Here is a 23,822-nt window from a genome sequence, read left to right as displayed (position 1 = left end):
AATCTAATAATGCCTTCATTTCTACCTTAGCAGTCCTCCTTCGTTCTTCACCTCTTTCTTTCCCTCTTTACACACTATTGCTAATTAATCCCTCCTCAGCCTGTTTTACAGCACATTTGCCATGTCTGAAGAATTGTTTTAGCCTCACTCACTTTTTCCATAGCTGTTCATCTCGGGTGCTAATCCCGATCTGACGATCTTCATGTATTTTCAAACATACATTCACATCACAGCTCTTACAGAATGAGAAGGCATTTTAATCCTGTACCACATAATTATAACAAGGCCCTGTAAGTTTTTAATCCCCACAAAAAGCCAAACCCTTGGTCATCCCTTACTGCATATCAACATCACAAAACCATTTGAGCAATCACTCATTCAACCCCCCCACCATACCAGCACCACAATTCCCCATTCGCTGTCTCCATCCTCCTGTTGGTGCACGTTCCAAAAACAGATCCAAATTTCAACCCCGCTTTCAAGGCTGCTCACCCCTGCTGCAGTTGTCGCCCAATTGCTCCAATCACACCCCTTCATCTCTCTTCCCAAGGCCATGCCCCTTCCTCACCATATTTGTCTGATCTATGCCAATAGGAGGCCTCCTCTGGGTGTGACCTGGGAGATGGTTTGTCTGGTGTCTTTATAAAACTCTACAGAGATCGGTGGAAGTTTGCACTTTCTGTCAGCCCTGCGCTCCAGAGGAAGAAGGAGAGAGAAAGAGAGAGGGGAGAGAGAATCAAGGGGCCATCTGTTTTGTCCCTATCCTACACTTTTAAAAAGTGTTGGTGCGTACTCTCTTTTGCACTCAATTTATATATTGATATATATATAAAACTAGGGCATTCATTAGTTTCTTGTAAAAAGCCTTCAAACTGGATTGTCTGCATTTCTCGGGGTAGGAATCCAACTCATCTACATCTCTTGTGTTGTGTTTTTGAAGTCTCCCCTTTGAGCAGACAGGATGGAGAACGCACACATGAAGGATACAGCAGAATGCCTGGCCTACTTCAGCGTGAGCGAGACCACAGGCCTCGCTCCAGATCAGGTCAAGCAAAGCCAAGCCAAGTATGGATTCAATGGTGAGGAAAGCGTGGATGCATGATGGAGGCATCTGAAAAATCTGAATGGATGTTTGATTGCAATGAAACAACGTTTGGACGAATTAACAGAACCGGACATTTTGAAGGGGAGGTAGCAAGAATTCCCAGCTTAGTACGTTTAGTTGTGATTAGTTGAGAACAGACAACAGACTTAGACAACATAATGGAGAAAAACAACAATTACCATACTGTATCTCAAGACTTTTTTTAAATTAAATTCAGATGCATTCAAAATTTAGAGAAGACCGCATATATCTCCAGGTCTGTTTTCTAACAATAACTTTACATACTGCAAAGAACTTTCTACTGCATAGAAATTAAAGCTCTCAGCCAAAGGCAAAATGACCCTGAACAGATGCACTTATCCATGCAGCACAATGACATTAAGTTATAAAAGCAAGATTAGAAGATAAAGAAATAAAGTGACAGCTGAAACACAGGGGCCATTTTAAGCCAACAGGGACTTCAGTAGAAGGTCAAACAGAAGGACAAATGGCTAGACTACTAACTGAACACTTTGATATGTGTGAGCTCAGCTCATTTCAAAATGAAGGATTGTGCCATCTTTTAATACGCTATGTTATAGTGATTGTTGATGGGAAAGGTAATGATGGCTAATTTTAACGGTTCTGTTTCTACCCACATCTGCCATTCATCTTCTCTACTGGACCAAACTGACAAATCACAGAGCTGCCCGCTGAAGAAGGCAAGTTCTCCATTTACTGTTATTTTAGATTTATATGTCAAGACCTAGATGTAGAATTGAGTTCTGTAATTCTGTTTTTTTTTTCAGTCAGTTTCCATTTGATTTATGCACTTCTCTTTTCAGTCAAACAAAGATCATGCTTGGTGTGCCAACCAACTGTCATATTGACTTGCTGATTGAACTATATATATGAAAAATCAAACAAAAATCAAACATTACCTTCTCTCTCAGGTAAGAGCATCTGGGAGCTGGTGGTTGAACAGTTTGAAGATCTCTTGGTCAGGATCCTGCTGTTGGCTGCTTGTATCTCTTTTGTAAGTAAATAGAAACTACACAACCTCAAGTAGTGCAGCTTTTAGAAACATGTCTTTGCACAGGTAATGCTTCAATAATTCAGCAATTCATAGCCTGGGTCATGCTGACTTAGGTTAGGTTTACAGTCACAGAGCTGTAACATTTTAATGAAGGGACAGGGTTTCATTTAGAGGTACAGACAATGATTAATAATGTGAATGTGAAGGACAGGGACACATTTCCCACATTCCCATCCGTTCCTGTCAATCAAGCTAAACGGTAACCCTACAGCCTCGAGTATATCATGGGTAGACAATAATCCAGCTGTTTATCTGTGCCGAGTAGTATGGAATTCTTATAGTTGTGTGAAACAATACTGCTAGCATGAGATGCTAGGTATCTTTTCGTAGTCCCAGACTCATACATGCCCCCACTCTTGAAATCTGAGTACTTTCTGCTCTGATAATGAACAAGTGACAGCACATAAAACTGCTGTTCTTTCTTTCTACCAATTCTGTTTTGAAATAAATGAAGCAGACAGCATTAGTTCTGCTGTTTTGTTCAGGTCTTCGTCGAGCCTTACCACAGCTGTCATTATGGCCTTAGAAGGCCAGGATAGAAGCTTTGAGGAGAAGCAAGGACAGAGAAAGAATAGAGAGAAAAAGAAAAGAGAGAGAGAGTGAGTGAATAATACAGAGAGGAAAGGAGTGTTATTTTAAGGTGGTCTTAAGCCAGTCCAAGAAACTGAATCCACCCACAAAGGTCAAAGATGGAAGGAATGAAAGGCAGATTGGTGGAGAGACTGTAAAGGTGAGGGAGAGAAAGACAGACAGCAGGTGCTAACATGCAATAAATTTAGGGATGCATGTACTGTGCCCACGTGAGAATTACTGGAAAAAGATCAGCTGCACACCTCAAGCATAACTTCATGTACAGATGAAGTGTGTGTCTGTCATAGGCAGTGTCCTCATAAACCACCTTCACATTGTAACACCTCTGTCATATCCATATCATTATGCAGATGTGTCCCCATAAACCACCCAATCCGGTGCACACACACACACACACACACACACACACACACACATCCACGGTCTCTTTAATCAGACTCTAATGAAGTGGATTGTAAATATAACATTTTCTTTTACCTCCCATATGGATCTTGGAGGTCTCTCTCACACTCCCTCTGTTCATCAGGTACTGGCCTTGTTTGAGGAAGGCGAGGAAACTGTCACTGCCTTTGTTGAGCCATTTGTCATCCTTCTCATCCTCATTGCTAATGCTGTCGTTGGAGTATGGCAGGTGAATATGCACATCCATTTTACATCCCAAATATGGTGGAGGCAACCTCCAAAAAAATTAAATTAAATTAAATTAATATGACAAAATGTTAAACTAAGATGCACATATTGTTAACATAACACATATCGAAACATTGGAGAAAAACATGTTTATAAGATTTTAAATCATAAGACAGTAGATATATTGTTCAAATCAAAGGCAAAAAGGAAGTTTTCTGGTAATGTGAGGATTAACTACACTTACAATTACACTACATGACCTCATAAATCCACTACTGGTAAAATAACCTTGTCCGGTTGGTTAAAAAATAATTGTAAATGGCTGAACTGAGGGTATCACTAAGAAAAGCTCTAGCATCATTTGTTTAAAGATAGCACTTGTAATTATCTAGCAGTTATCTAACACAATAAAAAAAAAATGCATTTCAAGAGTAACTCAAGCCCAAAAATAATTTGGGGGTCACTATATATAATACAAAGTGTATGCAAGCATTAGAACTTAAGAGTGGTGTAAATGACATCAGAGGTCAAAGGTTAGGCACAGCAGTATTCACAAAGGTCCGGTGGCAAAAATACTAGAGACTGATCAGGTTTCATCAAGGGTCCATACAGTTGGCACAACAGTCATTTGGAAAGTATGCACACCCTTGGCAGGAGAGAGACGTCAAGGTGTAAAATCCTAAGGGAACAGGAACTGATCAAAAACTTTTTTTCACAGGAGCGCAATGCGGAGAGTGCCATCGAGGCTCTGAAGGAGTATGAGCCAGAGATGGGAAAAGTCTACCGCGCTGACAGAAAGAGCGTACAGAGGATCAAAGCCAGAGAGATTGTTCCTGGAGACATTGTGGAAGTGTCAGGTACACCAGTGAGCACGAGTATCTGACGGCATCATTAACACAGAACAATCTCGTAACGCTCTAACACACAAGAAAAGTGAAATGGTCTGAAAATGGAAATGCAAAGCAACACCTTCAAGCCAACTGTTACAATGGGCAACCACAATGGTGTCAAGTAATAAGACACGTGTGTGGAGGCGACAGGACTATATGCAACTTATGCCCTTGAGAAAGTGTGAGCGTCCTTTTAAGGCAATTACGGGGGGGTGTGACAGTGGGAGGAAGAATATAGAGTAATGGGATCAGAAAAGGCTGAAAGAACCTGCGAGAGCATGAGCAAAGAAAAGGCCTGTATATAAATACATCCCAGCACCTGTTCCTCTACTTGGCCTCTTTCGATCCCTTGTCCCTTCTCTTTCCCTCTTCCACCTGTTCCTTCCTCATCACTCATTTTCTCTAGGCCACTTGTTTACACCATGTTGAGGGTCAGCTTGTCCTTGTCATTCTTCTCTTTCATGAATTTTCCTCTTGATCAGGTCCCTCTGTTGAATCTCTAATCTTTCACCAAAAGATCAGCAAACATTATTGACAGAGGCATTATGTTTAGACTAGATCAGGAGGCCAAATCTGATGGGCCATTTAAATGCAAAGTAGCTCCAACATATCTGCTTGGATGGTTTTTAATAGTCCTGAAGACCTTGGCCAGCTGGTTCAGGTGTTTTTAAGCAAAGACTTCAGATATACAAAGGCATTGCACTCCTATTACTTACCTGTGAGAGAAAGTGTAATGCTCAATATACGTCTCTCGGTGGCCATATTTGCAACTTCTCCGGGCAGCTCATACAAGACCAAGTCCTAACTAAAAGAATGGGAGAATTTTGAATTAAATTAGATATTTCAAATTAGCAACAAAATCTGAAATGAACTGCCCCGTGAGTGTTGTTTCTTATGCTCAAATAACATTTAAAAAGCTTATTTTTCAGGTTAGACCAGCCTCACAATGTGCTAATGACTGCTCATGCGCTTTAGTTGGTCTAGCCTAAGGTTTCTATGGGAAAGTTAATTCTCAACTTTTTCCTGTGTAGTTGGTGACAAAGTCCCTGCTGATATCAGAATCACCGCCATCCGCTCCACAACTCTGCGTGTGGACCAGTCTATCCTCACTGGTTTGTCTTTGATTTACAAAATCTGATCAGTTGCCTCCCAATACTCACAAAAACATTGCATTTATCTTTATCCTTCTCTCACCTCTTTTCTCACTTTATTCTCAGGTGAGTCCGTCAGTGTGATTAAACACACAGAGCCTGTTCCTGACCCCAGGGCTGTCAACCAGGACAAGAAGAACATGCTTTTCTCTGTGAGTTTCCCTTTCATCAGCTTTTTGGTGTCCCTATCCTCATTCTCTAGCACTAGCACTAAAACATTCTCTCACTTTCCTAGGGCACTAACATTGCTGCTGGCAAGGCTATCGGAGTTGTGGTTGCCACCGCCGTCTCCACTGAGATCGGTAAAATTCGTGACCAGATGGCTGCCACTGAGCAGGAGAAGACCCCCTTGCAGCAGAAGCTGGATGAGTTCGGTGAGCAGCTCTCCAAAGTCATCTCCCTCATCTGTGTGGCTGTCTGGCTCATCAACATTGGCCACTTCAACGACCCTGTCCACGGTGGCTCTTGGATCCGCGGTGCTGTCTACTACTTCAAGATCGCTGTGGCTCTTGCTGTAGCTGCCATCCCCGAAGGTTAGTATACAGAAGTCATGATACAACTCAGGGTACAGCAGTGTGAAATCAAAAGGAAAAATTCAAACAAGATTCATGACTCATGACTTTACAAACCGAGTAAATCCAACAGTGCGTATTTGACACATCTGTTTCTTTTCCAAATAGGTCTGCCTGCTGTCATCACTACTTGCTTGGCTTTGGGAACCCGCCGTATGGCTAAGAAGAACGCCATCGTCCGTTCTCTTCCCTCTGTAGAGACTCTGGGCTGCACATCTGTCATTTGCTCAGACAAGACCGGCACCCTCACCACCAACCAGATGTGTGTTACAAAGGTTTGAGAGACATTGTCTTGCTCCATAAGAAATAAAGCAAGCACCAATACACCAATCCTCTCACTACAACCATGAAACCCTTCTGTTCTACAATGTTTTAAGCTTTGTTCTCTTTGTATTTAGATGTTCATCATTGAGAAGCTGGAGGGTGACTCTGTGACTCTTGACCAGTATGACATTTCTGGATCCAAGTACACACCAGAGGGAGAAGTGTAAGTAATTTTATATTCATTAAGGTGATGCACACAAAGAAACTCACCATTCTCCTTACTTTACAGTACTAAGGGTGGACTTCCTGTCAAGTGTGGTCAGTATGATGGCCTTGTTGAGCTGGCAACCATCTGTGCCTTGTGCAATGACTCCTCTCTGGACTACAATGAGGTAAGTAAACATTTGTTTTCATTAAAGATCTTCCATTTGTGGAGCAACAACTGAGCTTAACTCTCACTCTCTTGTTTTACAGTCTAAAGGAATCTTTGAGAAAGTTGGTGAAGCTACAGAGACCGCCCTGTGCTGCCTAGTTGAAAAGATGAACGTGTTCAACACTGATGTCCGTGGTCTGTCCAAGGTGGAGAGAGCCAACACATGCTGCACTGTAAGTATCTCAGCCTCTTCGGAGCTCTTTAAGTTAATGTCCGCTGTACTATGTCCCTCAGCTGTATTAGCCCTAATTTATGACTGAAATATCAAAAGGATATCTATGACAGTGGTGCTTCTACACACTTATGGTCAGATGTTTTGTAATAGTTCAAATGTCAAGTTCATATTCCAAGATAGAATTTTCATTTAATTCCACGCTTCTCTGCTTCTCTTGTTTTTTTTTAGGTGATCAAGCAGCTTATGAAGAAGGAATTTACTCTCGAGTTCTCCCGTGACAGGAAGTCTATGTCCGTCTATTGCTCCCCTGCAAAGGCCTCCAAGGCCCCTGTTGGAAACAAGATGTTTATCAAGGTAAGACCAATCCTTAAAACAACCTATTAAAATTAAATATCTTAAAGAGAATCTAAATCACAAAATCGTTATTGTTGTAGGGTGCTCCTGAGGGTGTGATTGACAGATGTGCCTATGTGCGTGTTGGAACCACCCGTGTGCCACTGACTGGTCCAGTTAAGGATAAGATCATGGCTGTGATCAAGGAATGGGGAACTGGCCGTGATACCCTGCGCTGCCTGGCGCTGGCAACCCGTGACAACCCTGTGAGAAAGGAGGAGATGAATCTGGAGGACTCCACCAAGTTTGTTGAATATGAGGTATTTGTGTGAAAGAAAAATACATAATTTGGATTCCAACTAACGTGATAACTGAATTTTGATGAAAGTAACCCCTACTTTTTTTTGCTCTCCTCACAGACTGATCTCACCTTCGTGGGTTGCGTTGGTATGCTGGATCCTCCTCGTAAAGAGGTTGTTGGATCCATTGAGCTGTGCAGGGCTGCTGGTATCCGTGTGATCATGATCACAGGTGAATCATGTTCAATCCTCAAATAAGTGCTGACAGAAAACCTATTAAAAATGCATAATAGGTAATACAATGCAATAATCCTGAAAATATAATTTATTTTCCCCAGGTGATAACAAGGGTACCGCTGTGGCTATCTGCCGCCGTATTGGCATCTTCGGTGATGATGAGGACGTGACAGGCCGTGCTTTCACTGGCCGTGAGTTTGATGACCTGCCACTGGCCAAGCAGAGAGAGGCTGTGCGTAAAGCCTGCTGTTATGCTCGTGTTGAGCCCTCTCACAAGAGCAAGATTGTTGAGTTCCTTCAGGGTTTTGATGAGATCACTGCCATGGTAAGGGAACTGAATGGAGAAAATTAAAGTAAACATCAGAAAAGCCAAAATATATTTAAGAAATATATTTAACATGCTTGCTTCCTTTTTTTGCTACTCCCTACCACCTCTACACGCTCTCCAGACTGGTGATGGTGTGAATGATGCTCCTGCCCTGAAGAAGGCAGAGATTGGCATTGCCATGGGCTCTGGCACTGCTGTTGCCAAGTCAGCCTCTGAGATGGTCCTGGCCGACGACAACTTCTCCAGCATCGTGGCAGCCGTTGAGGAGGGCAGAGCCATTTACAACAACATGAAGCAATTTATCCGCTACCTCATCTCCTCCAACGTCGGAGAGGTCGTGTGGTGAGTGACAGTCTCTCTCTTACACATTTACCCTCTGGAATCAGGAATAGGCAGACTCTTAACCGGTTTTATTTTCTCCATCTTCTTCAGTATCTTCCTGACTGCTGCTCTTGGTCTTCCTGAGGCTCTGATCCCAGTTCAGCTTCTATGGGTGAACCTGGTGACTGACGGTCTGCCAGCCACCGCTTTGGGATTCAACCCCCCTGATTTGGACATCATGGGCAAGGCTCCCCGCTCCCCCAAAGAGCCCCTCATCTCTGGCTGGCTCTTCTTCAGATACATGGCCATTGGAGGTGTGCTGCTTCCCATATTTCTGCTTCATCCCTCATCTATTTTAGGTTCACCGTGTATTCAGTGATATTGTACCTTCCCTGATTACCTCAAGACTGCATTACAGATTCTGTTTAATCTCTCTCAGGTTATGTTGGTGCTGCAACTGTCGCTGCTGCTGGCTGGTGGTTCCTTTACTCTGACGATGGCCCCATGGTCTCCTTCTACCAGCTGGTGAGAATCTAATGCTTCAGGGATGCAATAATTGATGGCTGATGTCTCTGAATGTTCAGAATGAAACAACTGATAACTATAAATGACAGTAACAATGTGGTGCATTTCACAAAATAATAATGTTGTGCTTATTCTCGGTCACCAGTCCCACTTCATGCAGTGCACTGCTGAGAACGAGGACTTTGCAGGCATTGAGTGCGAGGTGTTCGAGGCCGCTCCACCCATGACAATGGCTCTGTCTGTCCTGGTAACCATTGAGATGTGCAACGCTCTGAACAGGTCAGCACTTACCAAATCCAAACATCATAAAGCAGCTGATCATAAATGTTTTTATGCTGATTTTAACATACATTGGTGCATGGTTTTGCAGCTTATCTGAAAATCAGTCTCTGCTGCGTATGCCTCCATGGAGCAATTTGTGGTTGGTGGGAGCCATGAGTCTCTCCATGTCTCTTCATTTCATGATCATCTATGTGGACCCTCTGCCTGTAAGTACTGCATCCATCCAGCATGCTGAATTTGGTTCAGTTCATGTGTTTAGAAATATTGCTATGCAGACTAAAGGGGCTGCCACTAGGGGGTGATGAAAGACGTGTGCCAAGGAGCCTTAGGTGACCATGATCAGGCCCAGCTAAGAGACACTTCTCATGTCCAAGGCTGCGGTCACAAACTTCCCCAAGTACCTTCCCTCGGGGGAATCCCTGCTGCCATTTTGAAGTGTGTTCCACTTGGTGAAGTGAATGAGGGAAGTTTATATGGACAGACCCTCGACCCCTCGATTTTGACAGAGGGAGCAAATCTACTTTATAATTACACTTCAGGTGGCTCCATAGACCACAATGCAACACGATTGTGACATCACCACAGATTGTGTTTAATTTATTTCCACCCCAAACAACTCTATGATATATATATATATATATTCTGAAAACTGGGATAAGCTTTCCATTGATGTATGGTTTGTTAGGATCGGACAATATTTGGCCGAGATACAACAATTTGAAAATGGAATCTGAGGGTGCAAAAGAATCAAAATATTGAGAAAATCGCCTTTAAAGTTGTCCAAATGAAGTTCATAGCAATGCATATTACTTAAGATTTGATATATTTACGGTAATAAATTTACTAAATATCTTCACGGAACATGATCTTTACTTGATGTCCTAATAATTTTTGGCATAAAAGAAAAATCGATAATTTTGACATGCATTTTATTGTATAAATTAACTTTTCAATGACATTCTAATTTATTGAGATGCACCTGTATATATATATATATATATATATATATATATATATATATATATATATATACACACACACACACAGGTGCATCTCAATAAATTAGAATGTCGTGGAAAATTTCATTTATTTCAGTAATTCAACTCAAATTGTGAAACTCGTGTATTAAATAAATTCAGTGCACACAGACTGAAGTAGTTTAAGTATTGGTTCTTTTAATTGTGATGATTTAGGCTAACATTTCACAAAAACCCACCAAACAAATCTCAACAAATAGAATGTTCATTTACTGTATATGTACTCAATACTTGGTAGGGGCTCCTTTTGCTTTAATTACTGCCTCAATTCGGCGTTAGGATGGAGATGGAGGCAATCAGCCTGTGGCACTGCTCAGGTGTAATGGAAGCCCAGGTTGCTTTGATAGCGGCCTTCAGGTCATCTGCATTGTTGGGTCTGGTGTCTCTCATCTTCCTCTTGACAATAACCCCATAGATTCTCTATGGGGTTCAGGTCAGGTGAGTTTGCTGGCCAATCAAGCACAGTAACACCATGGTCATTGAACCAGCTTTTGGTACCTTTGGCAGTGTGTGCAGATGCCAAGTCCTGCTGGAAAATGAAATCAGCATCTCCATAAAGCTTGTCAGCAGAAGGAAGCATGAAGTGCTCTAAAATTTCCTGTTAGATGGCTGCGTTGACTGTGGACTTCAGAAAACACAGTGGACCAACACCAGCCGATGACATGGCAGCCCAAATCATCACTGACTGTGGAAACTTCACACTGGACTTCAAACAACATGGATTCTGTGCCTCTCAACTCTTCCTCCAGACTCTGGGACCTTGATTTTCAAATTAAATGCAAAATTTACTTTCATCTGAAAAGAGGACTTTGGACCACTGAGCAACAGACCATATCTTTTTCTCTTTAGCCCAGGTAAGACGCTTCTGACGTTGTCTCTGGTTCAGAAGTGACTTGGTAGCCCTTTTCCTGAAGACGTCTGAGCGTGGTGACTCTTGATGCACTGACTCCAGCTTCAGTCCACTCCTTGTGAAGCTCTCCCAAGTGTTTGAATCAGCTTTGCTTGACAGTATTCTCAAGCTTGCGGTCATCCCTGTTGCTTGTGAACCTTTTCCTACCCAAATTTTTCCTTCCAGTCAGCTTTGCATTTAATATGCTTTGATACAGCACTTTTCAGTAATGACCCTCTGTTACCCTCTTTGTGGAGGGCGTCAATGTTCGTCTTCTGGACCATTGCCAAGTCAGCAGTCATCTCCATTATTGTGGTTTCAAAGAACAAGAGATACCCGGAATTTATACTGTAGAGATGGTCATTAATTCAAACTCAAATGTAAATATTCTAATATTTTGAGATACTAATTTCATGAGCTGTAAGCTCCAATCATCAAAATTAAAACAAAAAAACTTTTGAAATGTTTTACTTTACATGCAATGAATCCAAAATATATGAAAGTTTCACTTTTTGAAATAAGTTACAAGAAAAAATTAACTTTTTCACAACAATCTAATTTATTGAGATGCACCTTTATATATTTTTTTTATATTTAAAACAGCCCAAGCATACCTATATACATATAGAATGCTGCATCAAACAAATTCTTAAGGGAAAAATGTAAGTAATAAATCAACTCCATAGCAGATTTCGACTGATCAAGGTCTTAGATGTTCCACTTCAACCCATTGCAATCGTTCCACCAGTAGTGGGCACTTATGCAACGTAATCAATGATGTACATTCATGTCAATGACAAGGAGGGAAGTTAGCAACAGAAGGGCAAAAAAACTAACTGGAATGCAGTCCAAGTCATGTCCCAAACACTGATTCAACTGCAAATCCATTATAAAATAAAGTAGCAATATTCTAATTCTTTAATTAATTCACTTCAATTCATTTCATTCAATTATAACATCATTCTGTTTTAATCCAACTGTTATAATCTATCATTTGCTAATCTCTTTCCCTCAAACAGATGGTCTTCAAGCTAACCCATCTCAACTTGGACAAGTGGATCGTTGTACTGAAGCTTTCCTTCCCTGTCATCCTTATTGACGAGCTGCTTAAGTTTGTTGCCCGTAACTACTTGGAGCGTAAGTAACCATGAAAAACACACAAACAAAATCACAAATTTTGTTAAAATATTTGTATCCATTTTTTTTTTTTAATTTACAAATGATTCATAATTTTTTTTTTTATATATATATAAAAGAAATGGATATCGATATTTAAAATAAACATACTAAGCATATTTAAAGTAACATACAAATACATAACTAAATACTGATTAAAACCACTTCATCAACTTACTGTATGCAATGAAATCCTGACTAACTGTATAACAAGCAAATATAAATTCCTATTATAATTTATTCATTTCCCTTTTAAAATTGTATTCTCCTTTACTTATCTCTTGTCCTCTTTTTTGAACCCTCCTCTCTGCACCACATTTCTTCTGGTGGTGTAAATATTCCTCCTCTTTACCCTTCTCCTCCTCACTCAATCCCCTGTTCAACCCCTTTTTATTTAATTCCAGCCTAATCCTGTTCCCCTCAATATTCCTGTAACAAAGCAAGGTATCCCACAATCCTCTCTGTCCATGCCTGCCTGCATCCCTGTGTCTGTTTGTGTATGGACAAATTGTGCTACATTCTTTGGCTTGTTGATTGACATGTATATATTCTAGTGCTCCTCAGACCTCATGACTGCTGAATCAGTGAATGACTGTATAGTAATGCTCCATATAGCAATAGATGCCACTGTAGAATCTTAATATCATTATCAGCAGGGAAAATGCAGTGTTAATGCTAATCTCTTCCTCATATATATGGTTAATGCAGACAGAAGATTGTTCAATTAAAACAGTTAGTTTAAAGAATATTTCCATATTTAAAAATGTAATTATTACTGTTAAGACTATACATTTCTGATTATGTGCTTCAAAGCAATGTGTGCCTAGATTATTTAAAATTCACAGTAGTGTTGTGGACTATCTTTAAGTCATCCTGTCTCACATAACTTATTTTCTTGAACAGTGAAAGATGAGAATCTAGTGTCCAAAAGGTGGGACTGAAAAAGCGAAGAAGAAATGATCAAAACAGCACTCCAAAGCAGAAAAATGAAGTTCGCCAGGAGTGAAAACAAAAACCACTGTGAACCAGTGAAAATCATCCAGAAAATCTAAAACCTTATAGAACAAAAGAAAAAAAAATATTTAAGTCAAATGTGTTATGTATATGTATTAAGACTTAATTTAATATATATATTGTTATGAACGGTATATATTCTAATGAAAACGGTATTCTTAAAATAAAGATGTGTATAAAAAACATGCATGATCTGTTACTGTCTTTTAGTTTAATCTTTATTTTTCATACACATGTAACGCACTCAGATTGGTTTCTAACATTGTGCACCATATATATATGAATTAACATTTATTAGCCCCATTCAATCAGATTTAGTGTTTTATCAACTCTTTAATACACTATTGCTCTTCTACTGTTCATTGGCTCAGGCACCAGATGCTTCATAATGAAATGATGGCTCTTCCTGTAAAGTGACTTTGGCCTTAAATTGAATGCACAAATAATTATAGTAGGGTAGGTAGTATTATAGCAGGGGGCAACTGTCTTTTCAGCATAAGTTCTCTATCTGTGTGAGAACAGTAAGTATGAATATTTCACTTTGAAATAAAGTGTCAAAAAAAACCATTTGAGGTACAAAAATATTTTTGGGGTAATATTTTCTAATGCATTTAATTTAAAGTAATATTTATTTTATCTCTTGGTTGTTGGCTTTAAGTTAAAATAAAAGGAATATGCTAACACTGTTGCTGGTGGATATCAAAGGATTTCATCATGGCTGTGAAACTGGGGGCAATTGTAACACTACTTATGAATAAAAATGGTATGAATTCAAAGATTTAATCTTCAAAACACTAATATACTGTAAAACTAGCATTTAGTCAACAGCTAATTACACTTTGCTTATTAAAATAGTGTAGTAAAAAGGTTGCATCTCATTTCAAACAATTATAATGTCTTTAACGTTTAAGACATTAAGACAGCTAAAAGAATTAGTACCACATAACGGTAAAAAATATTCAGATATTATGTGGAATAATATTAAATATTACGATAGTCCTGCTCATTACATATTTATTAATGATACTGTTACTTTGGCACATATACTTTTTCTTATAGTGATAACAGGTAAATCTGTAGCAGTCTGAGAAAAAAATAAAGTTCCAATTGCCCCCAGTATGTTTTTTGTTTTGCTGGTGAAAGGTTCTGAAAATTAGTTATATATATATATATATATATATATATATATATATACACACACACAGTGGGTACGGAAAGTATTCAGACCCCCTTAAATTTTTCACTCTTTGTTATATTGCAGCCATTTGCTAAAATCATTTAAGTTCATTTTTTTCCTCATTACTGTACACACAGCACCCCATATTGACAGAAAAACACAGAATTGTTGACATTTTTGAAGATTTATTAAAAAAGAAAAACTGAAATATCACATGGTCCTAAGTATTCAGACCCTTTGCTGTGACACTCATATATTTAAACTCAGGTGCTGTCCATTTCTTCTGATCATCCTTGAGATGGTTCTACACCTTCAGTTGAGTCCAGCTGTGTTTGATTATACTGACTGGACTTAATTAGGAAAGCCACACACCTGTCTATATAAGAACTTACAGCTCACAGTGCATGTCAGAGCAAATGAGAATCATGAGGTCAAAGGAACTGCCTGAAGAGCTCAGAGACAGAATTGTGGCAAGGCACAGATCTGGCCAAGGTTACAAAAACATTTCTGCTGCACTTAAGGTTCCTAAGAGCACAGTGGCCTCCATAATCCTTAAATGGATGACGTTTGGGACGACCAGAACCCTTCTTAGAGCTGGCCGTCCGGCCAAACTGAGCTATCGGGGGAGAAGAGCCTTGGTGAGAGAGGTAAAGAAGAACCCAAAGATCACTGTGGCTGACCTCCAGAGATGCAGTCGGGAGATTTGAGAAAGTTGTAGAAAGTCAACCACCACTGCAGCCCTCCACCAGTCAGGGCTTTATGGCAGTGGCCTGACGGAAGCCTCTCCTCTGTGCAAGACACAAAAAAACACCTGAAGGACCACAAGATGGTGAGAAATAAGATTCTCTGGTCTGATGAGACCAAGATAGAACTTTTGGCCTTAATTCTAAGCGGTATGTGTGGAGAAAACCAGGCACTGCTCATCACCTGTCCAATGCAGTCCCAACAGTGAAGCATGGTGGTGGCAGCATCATGCTGTGGGGGTGTTTTTCAGCTGCAGGGACAGGACGACTGGTTGCAATCGAAGGAAAGATGAATGCGGCCAAGTACAGGGATATCTTGGACGAAAACCTTCTCCAGAGTGCTCAGGACCTCAGACTGGGCCGAAGGTTTACCTTCCAACAAGACAATGACCGTAAGCACACAGCTAAAATAATGAAGGAGTGGCTTCACAACAACTCCGTGACTGTTCTTGAATGGCCCAGCCAGAGCCCTGACTTAAACCCAATTGAGCATCTCTGGAGAGACCTAAAAATGGCTGTCCACCAACGTTTACCATCCAACCTGACAGAACTGGAGAGGATCTGCAAGGAGGAATGGCAGAGGATCCCCAAATCCAGGTGTGAAAAACTTCCCAAAAAGACTCATGGCTGTATTAGATAAAAAGGGTGCTTCTACTAAATACTGAGCAAAGGGTCTGAATATTTAGGACCATGTGATATTTCAGTTTTTCTTTTTTAATAAATCCAAAAATGTCAACAATTCTGTGTTTTTCTGTCAATATGGGGTGCTGTGTGTACATTAATGAGGAAAAAAAATGAACAAATGATTTTAGCAAATGGCTGCAATATAACAAAGAGTGAACAATTTAAGGGGGTCTGAATACTTTCCGTACCCACTGTGTATATGTATATGCATGTGTGTGTATATATATATATATATATATACACACAGGAAAATAAAACTTACATTGCAATAGCATTAAGTCTAGTCAGCTAGTAGTCAGTGTATTAGCTTTTCACAAAATTCAATTATTAGCAATTTCAGTTTGTCCAGATTGATAAGGAATCATGTTTTTCCCATATGGTTTGAGTTCATTAGACGAATTGTGAACCCATGAGAGCAGGAATGCCCGTTTAGTTCTTCATGTCACTGTAGGTTTCTTTTTCATGTAGGCAGCCCACCTCAGCTTGGCCCTTTTTGAGGACCGCCTCCTTGTCCACCCGAGTCTCTTCCCTTTGGTTGGCCAAAATGTCACCTATTCTTATATTGTTTCATGTGGCATCTGCAGGCAAATCAGGGTCTTCAATCTCCTCCCCTAGAATGTGCTTCACTTGGTTCAAAGATTCTGCCTGGCGAATCTGCTCCAGTTTCACCTGAGAATGCAGAGAAGAAAGGATTTCAAAAACTATGCTTAAAGTTTTTGCCACAGATCTCGAAGATTTATCTGCAATGTCAAAATCAGAGTAGAAATCATGTAGTGAGGACACAGTCTTATGCGTACTATCAACAATTGATGAATTATGTCAACAGAGCCTGCAGTGTTTTTGCAAAATAAAGAAGAGCATGAACTCAGTGCTGATCCTAAATCAGTGAAGTACCTGCAGTGACTGCGACAGCTGCACAAAATCCTTCTGCACAGCTTGACTTGTGTCTAGTTGAGAGTGCAGTCTGACCACCTGACTGCGAAACTCTAAACACTGCTGCTGCAATGCTGCCTGAAAGACAGACATAGAGAGATGTAAACTACTATATAATCAAATTCAGTGATATTCACCTATTCACACCAAGATGCAGGCATACCTTCTCCTGCATGTGAGATTTGTTCTCCTTCTGAAGGTGAGAAAGGGCCACTCGCAGCCCCTGCACCTCCACACGACACTCCTGCAGCTCAGCCTCTAACTGCACACACACACAGATGGGACAATGTATACGTTCTCATTGGAATACTAGCGTACTGCATTGTACATACTGAACAATGTTGAACACAAACAGCATTATACAAGAAACTTTTCAAACAACACTATGCTACGCTGTTGTCACATGACCTCATTTTGTGCATGTTTAATTTGTGAGTGCATCCAATTATAAAGGGAACCATTTTTTCCTTTTTGTAATATTGTGTAAAACCTTTCTGAACTATGGTAGTCTGATTAAATGAGTCAAGCAGAGATACACACACATACACAAACAAGAAATGACTCTTTTGAATTAAAGGCTGGCATACCTTTTCCTTTTGGATCTGTATGCGGTCTGTCTCTACTGTCAGGCTGGCAAGCTTAACTGAGGGAGAGAGATTTCAATCACAAACTGACACTGGACACAGTTTCATGGTAATACACTAAAATATCAACACCTACCCTCATACAACAACTAGGATCTACACTACTGACAAAAAGTGAAAGTATGCATGACTTACCTTCTGAAATTTCTGGAGGAGCAGATGTGACAAGAAAGATTAGGAGAAAAGACAAAAAGGAGAACATGTCATTGAAGAGAACAGAACAAATGGCAGACGATGATTCCAATGATTTATTCTGAAACATTTTATTCAAATGTTTAACAAACTGTGAAAAAAAAAAAAAAGCAAAAAAAAAAAAAGTGTATGCCAAATACATAAATGTAATGTAATTTAATGATATGGACAGACCGCTTTCTTCTGTGCGTGTCTCCAGCTGTTCCTGTAGGTTGACTATTTCAATACGAAGCCTCTCCTCACAGTGAGCTGCCTATGCATAGAGATACACACTGACTTAATCACTTATTAAGACATAATACACACACACACACTATATTCAATTGTTCCACACCTCTGGCCTCCTTTTGTCAAGTGAAGTCCGCTTGTAAACATACACTCACTCACATACCTCTAGAGTTGGACTGCGAGGGGGAAGGCTATTTTCATCCACATCAGTGTCTTCACCTTTCAACTTGGAGAGTTCATTACAAACTCTCTTCTGAGAGTAAGACAGCTCCGCCTGCATGAAATAAAAAATTATCTTAAAGAGTTTGTGATCTCATCTAGATTTTGGATCATGGATTCCTGCTGCCCATTGATTGGACCATTCACCTACTACTCACCAATCTGCTCTGAACGGCATTTTGTGACTGGCAAAATGATTTCTGTAGGTCTTGAAGAAGGGTCTCGGAAGTTTGCACCTGCGACTGAAGCACCGACAACTGCAATAGACAAAAAAAGTAATCATCTGTAGATATGCTATATCATGGTATATGCTCAAAGCAATTAAACCACATTGGAAAAAAAATATTATATTATTTTATATTTTTCCACTCAAAGGTTTGGGGTCATTAAGATTTTTATACATAATTTATTCAGCAACAATGCATTAAATTGATGAAGTGACAGTGAAGACAGTTAAGCAATGCAACTAATTCTGGCTGTGTTTTTGTTTGGTCTGTGTGGCAAAAGACAGGAACTGAGTGTTTCTGTACCTGTTTTTGTGTCTCTGTACTTTGCACATCCAGTTCTTTCTCCAGCTCAGCTTTCTGCTTTTGAAGCTCTGTCACCTCCTCTTGAAGCTCTACAAGCTGAAAATGCCATGATATCAGATTCAAGTTAGAATAGTAAAATTAAGTAATTGAATAGTAATTTCTAGCTGTTAAGTATTCTAGAGCCAAGCGTAACTAGAAAAACTTTACTTTCAGTATTTTTTAATTTTCATGACTTTTCCAGGCCTGGCAACCACAATCTTAAAATTTTCTGATACAGACAGTTTTCAATGGTCGAAAGAAACCTGCTAGAAAAACTTGACGTATACTGACTTGTGCTTGCAATTTGTCCCAGTCTGCATGCGTGACCAGTCTGTGTCCCGGTGGTGGCAGGTAGATGGCTTCAGGCACCAGCGTTCCTGTGGACACCAGGGAGGCGGTGTCTTCTTGAGGGGGCGGATGTCGGGGCAAAGAGGGTGTGTCCAGAGAGAAAGAAGACAGGGAGGCAGAGTCACAGTGCTGGGGAAAGTAGTCCATCATAAAGCCTGTTGTCTCTGTATCTGACGTTTCCGCCAACAGCTCCAGTGGATCAAAGTCTGACCCTGAGCCCTCATGGTCAGCAGCTCGCAGGGGAGGGGAACCACCCTGTGGAGGAGAGATACCCTCCACCTTGCCCTTTTTAGAGATACCCTGCATGCACAATGAAATGTGTAAAATGCAGAAGTGACTTACGGGCGTTTTAATACAGAAACCAAAAGATCTTGAAAAAGGGAAACGGAGCCATAATGTGTCAAAAAACATAAGTTTTGGCCTCAGTACTTAGATAACACAGAAGGGCTTTTCACACTGTGCTTAACCTCGGGTTATCGTCGTTCTAAACACCTCTTTTAACCCCGGGTAAAGAAACGTTTCACACCTGAAATTTGATGTTAACCCCGCATTGGCGGAGCCAAGTTTGTTCAGTGTGAAACGGAGCAGTGTTTGCTTGTTGCTGCTGGATGCTTGGCAACAGACAGCCAATAAGAAATTGAGCAGAGAGGCTCATGTCACATCAGTAACAGGAAATGCACGTCGTGTAAACAGCAGCTGGTGAGAGAAAAGTAAGAAATGTCAAAAGACGGAAAAGGGGTTTGTCTTTGTTTTCTTGCCTTTGTGCGTCTCATGAGGCTTAAAACGACTAAAGCAACCTTTTTTTTTTAATAACTGGCAAGACACGGGAAAAGCCATGTAAACAGGTTACCTGCTATTCATCCAATCAGTGACAGTGACACCGCAAATATGCAAATAAGAACATTAACCCGGGGTTTAGGAATGTACAGAGTGAAATGTCTGTTAATGAATACCCAGGATTAACCCCAGGTATAGTATGAACAGTGTGAAACGTGATTACAGATAACCCGGGATTCCATTTATCCGGGGTTTAGGATGACCCAGGGTTAACAATTTCAAGTGTGAAAAGCCCTTGAGAGAAAAAGAGCAGGCAAGACACACACACCTTAGTGTCCTGGGGCGAAGTGGCTCTCCTCCACTGTGCACGTTCTGACTGCAGAATGGATATTCTAGCATCATACTGAGCAGCAGTTTCTAAGATGGAGAAAAAAACAGGATGTGAGAAAAATGGGATCAGTCACAAAAGTAATACGGAAACACTTTCCCTGTCAATTCCAATTCTTTGGGTTAAATTTCATTTCATGACATGCGCAAGTTGGCAAATGAAATGAAACTGCAACCAACTGACCTTCAGAACTTTAACATACTTCTAAATGCAACGGCTTATAAAACAAGAAAAAAATATGTTGGTTTTATTTTATCAGCTGCATTTATATTCACGTATTTGGCAGATGTTTTTATCCAAAGTGACTTCAAGGAGCACATTTTAACAGTTCATGCATTCCTTGGGAATCAAACCCATGAGCCACAGGAATTTGGTTGTTAATTGGATTTTGAAAAGTGAGTGTTGCATAGAATGTTGTTGTATTCAGAAAGATAAAGCAGCCTTAAATGAGAAGTGAGTTGCATTTTGATTAAAGATAACACAGTCAGTCACAATTTATTAGCTGCACATCTTAATACTTTAAAGTGGAAACACATTTCACCCCCACCTTTTATTAGTGAATTAAAGGGGTGTTGTTTACTTGTACAAAGCTCAAGATTTTTGCACTCACAGGTTCCTTAAAGACCTTTGACAATGTATAGTGGCCCTTTTTGGATCATACACTAGCTGGTTCTATAGACAGTTAAGCTGAGCACCCCCTTTTATTTTTTACTGACTTATTTGTTTTGTAGTAATTTTATTATGTATTTTTAATTTTTTTTATTTTATTACATTTTCCTATATCAGGCTATTCTGTTATAATTTAATTTCATTGGCGGGCATTTTATTTTGCTGCATTACTGTACTTGGTAATTGGATAGAGTTTTGTTAATTGCGGAATCACAACTTGTGGCAAGTGAGTTTGTTCTCAGCGGCCTATTTAGTGAAGTGACATTCAGCCAAGTATGGTGACCCATACTCGGAATTCGTGCTCTGCATTTAACCCATCCATAGTGCACACACACAGCAGTGAACACACACACACCGTGAACACACACCCGGAGCAGTGGGCAGCCATTTATGCTGCAGCGCCCGGGGAGCAGTTGGGGGTTCGGTGCCTTGCTCAAGGGCACCCCAGTCGTGGTATTGAGGGTGGAGAGAGCGCTGGACATTCACTCCCCCCACCTACAATCCCTGCTGGCCGGAGACTCGAACCCGCAACCTTTGGATTACAAGTCCAGCTCTCTAACCATTAGGCCACGACTTCCTCCACAAGGGGATCTGTATAGTATCCCCTTGTGGGGGAATAATCTGTATAGTAAAGTACAATAAAGATTTTTAAAATATAGAAGATAATGGGGTCATAAAATGTGTACAGATAAGATGTTCACAAAAAGACCATTCAAATACATGGAGAAAAAAAGGTCACTTTTGATTTCAAGCCAAATTTAAAGGATTAGTTAATTCGGAAAAACTAAAAAAAACCTTAAACTCATAATATACTCTCCCTTAAGTCATTCCAGTCAGAAGTATTCTGACAGCTTTGTGTGATGAACAGACTGAAATGTGTTATTATTCAATAATAATGAGTGACTGAAGAATTACTACAGAACACTTAGAATACAGCTCACAAATTGTATAGACACTTTTAACATCACTATAACATCAAAATAGATTTTTTATGGAACATACATGATTTATTAAATTCAAGTGCACTCATAACCTTTCATCAAAGACATTAACTTCCCTTCCCTTTCTTCTCTGATGAAGTGTGCACCTGAAGGAGGAACAATCCCTCCCATCCAGCAACTTGTCATTCACAATAAACAAATGACAAAAATCCAATAATCAATCAATTCCTGATGGACAAAATTCCTGATGTCACAATAGATAAGAAAAGACAATGCCATTTTCCATTTCATGCCAACTTCAATAGTGTTTTTTTTTTTTTTTTTTTTATGGTGATTTGCACTTTTGCGATCATTCCTATCATGTTGTATGGAAAAAAAAAGTTGTGTTTCACAGAAAAACAGGTTTGGAAGGACATGGAACTGAATAAATATTGACAATTAACTACTCCTGTAAAGAGGCATTGTGGCTTCTCTCCACAGAAGTTCCATGATTAATCAACAATCTGCAAACAAACTTGTGCTTTACCTCCCCCTCAGGTGATCACACTCCTTCAATCCCTCCCTCTCTCTCCCTCCTCACCTCTCAGAGCCTCCTGCAAGGACTGAATCTCCTGGTCGCATTGTTTTTGCAGTTCCTGGAGCTCCTCCTGTTTGCTAAGATCGCAGATCCTCGCCACGCCTTGCCAGTGCTCCAGCTGAGCTTGGCACTCGATTAGCTGCGTCTGCAGGTCTGGAAAACACAGAAGCACTTCAGAAACTCTTCTAAATAGCCGTGTCCCTTTCTCCTCCACAGTCTTATTTGTAAAGAATCGTTTAAAACAAGTGTATAATAAGAAAAAAGTTGCAAGACAGATATACATGACAGAGCTCTACTTCATTAACAAGATTGACTTGATTTGTCCAATGCCTATTCAGGATTTAAACATGACACATGACACGCCAAAACAATTTTTTATATTGATTCTGGTCCCAAACACCTGTTGATTTCTCCTGCACTGATTTACTGCTGTTATTTTCATCAACAGAAAATAAGATTGTCATCAGCGCATATATATATATATATATATATATATATATACACACACACACACACACGTGTGTGTGTGTGTGTGTATATTTACTTTTACTTTTAGTCATTTAGCAGACGCTTTTATCCAAAGCGACTTACAAATAAGAAAAAGTAACTAAAACTAAGTGTATATATATATATATATATATATATATATATATATATATATATATATATATATATATATATATATATATACACACACACAGACATACAAACACACACACACACAGACATACATACATACATATGTCTCTCTGTGTGTGTGTGTGTGTGTATATATATATATATATATATATATATATATATATATATATATATATATATATATAGTCTTATATGAAGATTTTATTTGCAAAAACATAACTTTTTTTAAATTTTCAAAATTATGTTTTTTTTTTATTATGTTATCATTGTGTTAGTTAGCTGGGGGTTTTTGTTTGTTATTTTTTAGCTTAGTTAATATAACCCAACTGCAGTTTGATTGAGATTAATTGGAATGCACAATGAAAAAAAAACAAAAAAACATGACTTCTAAAAAAATAGTTAAAAATGGAGTTATCTGTTTTTGCAAATTAACTCTTTATAAGATCTAATGCTGTCAATTCGGCAGCTAACGTTACATGATCAGATATGTTTGCACGACAAACTCAGATTGTCATTGTTTACTAATTCAATCGCAACAATCTCGTAATAATTGCCCAAATGTGTTTCTATCGACACAGAGCTCTATTGTTAGCCTGTAGTTGTTCATACCATCGTTGTCCTCCTCACTGCGCGATGCTGTCGTGTCCAAGACCTCCATGGTTTCACGGTATTTTCCTTTCGTTTCGATATTCCTCCCTTCGCATGCCTCCGTCTCTCTTTTCCTGTGTGCACTGCAGCAGGGCCGGGCTTCAACAAGAGTTCAGGAA

The 23,822-nt window shown here is 39.7% G+C and overlaps 2 protein-coding genes across 3 annotated transcripts; one reads left to right on the top strand and one right to left on the bottom strand.

The window, feature by feature from the left end:
- Positions 1 to 672: 672 nt before the first annotated feature.
- Positions 673 to 13,504, top strand: atp2a1 (ATPase sarcoplasmic/endoplasmic reticulum Ca2+ transporting 1; the record flags this gene model as incomplete). Of its 2 annotated transcripts, XM_079415743.1 has the most annotated exons (23): positions 673 to 785; positions 941 to 1,090; positions 2,038 to 2,120; positions 3,298 to 3,402; positions 4,120 to 4,258; positions 5,323 to 5,403; positions 5,509 to 5,594; positions 5,678 to 5,975; positions 6,123 to 6,289; positions 6,413 to 6,501; positions 6,568 to 6,670; positions 6,753 to 6,884; positions 7,115 to 7,240; positions 7,321 to 7,539; positions 7,639 to 7,750; positions 7,857 to 8,080; positions 8,205 to 8,425; positions 8,516 to 8,718; positions 8,844 to 8,929; positions 9,075 to 9,208; positions 9,300 to 9,417; positions 12,157 to 12,274; positions 13,217 to 13,504. In XM_079415743.1, 19 exons carry the CDS (start codon positions 4,171 to 4,173, stop codon positions 13,252 to 13,254), a joined length of 2,643 nt encoding a protein of 880 aa, XP_079271869.1. In that variant the 3' UTR covers positions 13,255 to 13,504. The 2 variants fall into 2 exon arrangements, with proteins under 2 accessions (XP_079271869.1, XP_079271870.1); XM_079415744.1 differs by lacking the exon at positions 673 to 785 and having other exon boundaries at positions 962 to 1,079; positions 2,020 to 2,120.
- A 2,867-nt stretch (positions 13,505 to 16,371) lies between these two features.
- Positions 16,372 to 23,803, bottom strand: LOC306862344 (rab GTPase-binding effector protein 2-like). The gene is made up of 12 exons (XM_079405107.1): positions 23,665 to 23,803; positions 22,420 to 22,569; positions 20,170 to 20,258; positions 19,008 to 19,364; positions 18,678 to 18,773; positions 18,306 to 18,404; positions 18,092 to 18,202; positions 17,875 to 17,953; positions 17,452 to 17,507; positions 17,028 to 17,126; positions 16,826 to 16,942; positions 16,372 to 16,600 (listed from the first exon to the last, which is right to left on the bottom strand). Exons 1-12 carry the CDS (start codon positions 23,711 to 23,713, stop codon positions 16,499 to 16,501), a joined length of 1,404 nt encoding a protein of 467 aa, XP_079261233.1. The 5' UTR covers positions 23,714 to 23,803; the 3' UTR covers positions 16,372 to 16,498.
- Positions 23,804 to 23,822: the final 19 nt, after the last annotated feature.

This window comes from Barbus barbus, assembly GCF_936440315.1.
Source record: "Barbus barbus genome assembly, chromosome: 4".
Taxonomy (NCBI): domain Eukaryota; kingdom Metazoa; phylum Chordata; class Actinopteri; order Cypriniformes; family Cyprinidae; genus Barbus; species Barbus barbus.
The sequence above is the reverse complement of the archived record's forward strand: the minus strand, read 5'-3'. Positions and strand labels throughout refer to the sequence as shown.

Coding starts and splice junctions, on each gene's coding strand:
- LOC306862344 (XM_079405107.1), bottom strand. CDS start 23,713: ATGGAGGTCTTGGACACGACAGCATCGCGCAGTGAGGAGGACAACGAT. Junction 22,570..23,664: donor CAGTGAGGAGGACAACGATG/GTATGAACAACT, acceptor TGTGTTTTCCAG/ACCTGCAGACGCAGCTAATC. Junction 18,405..18,677: donor GTACAGAGACACAAAAACAG/GTACAGAAACAC, acceptor TGTCTATTGCAG/TTGTCGGTGCTTCAGTCGCA.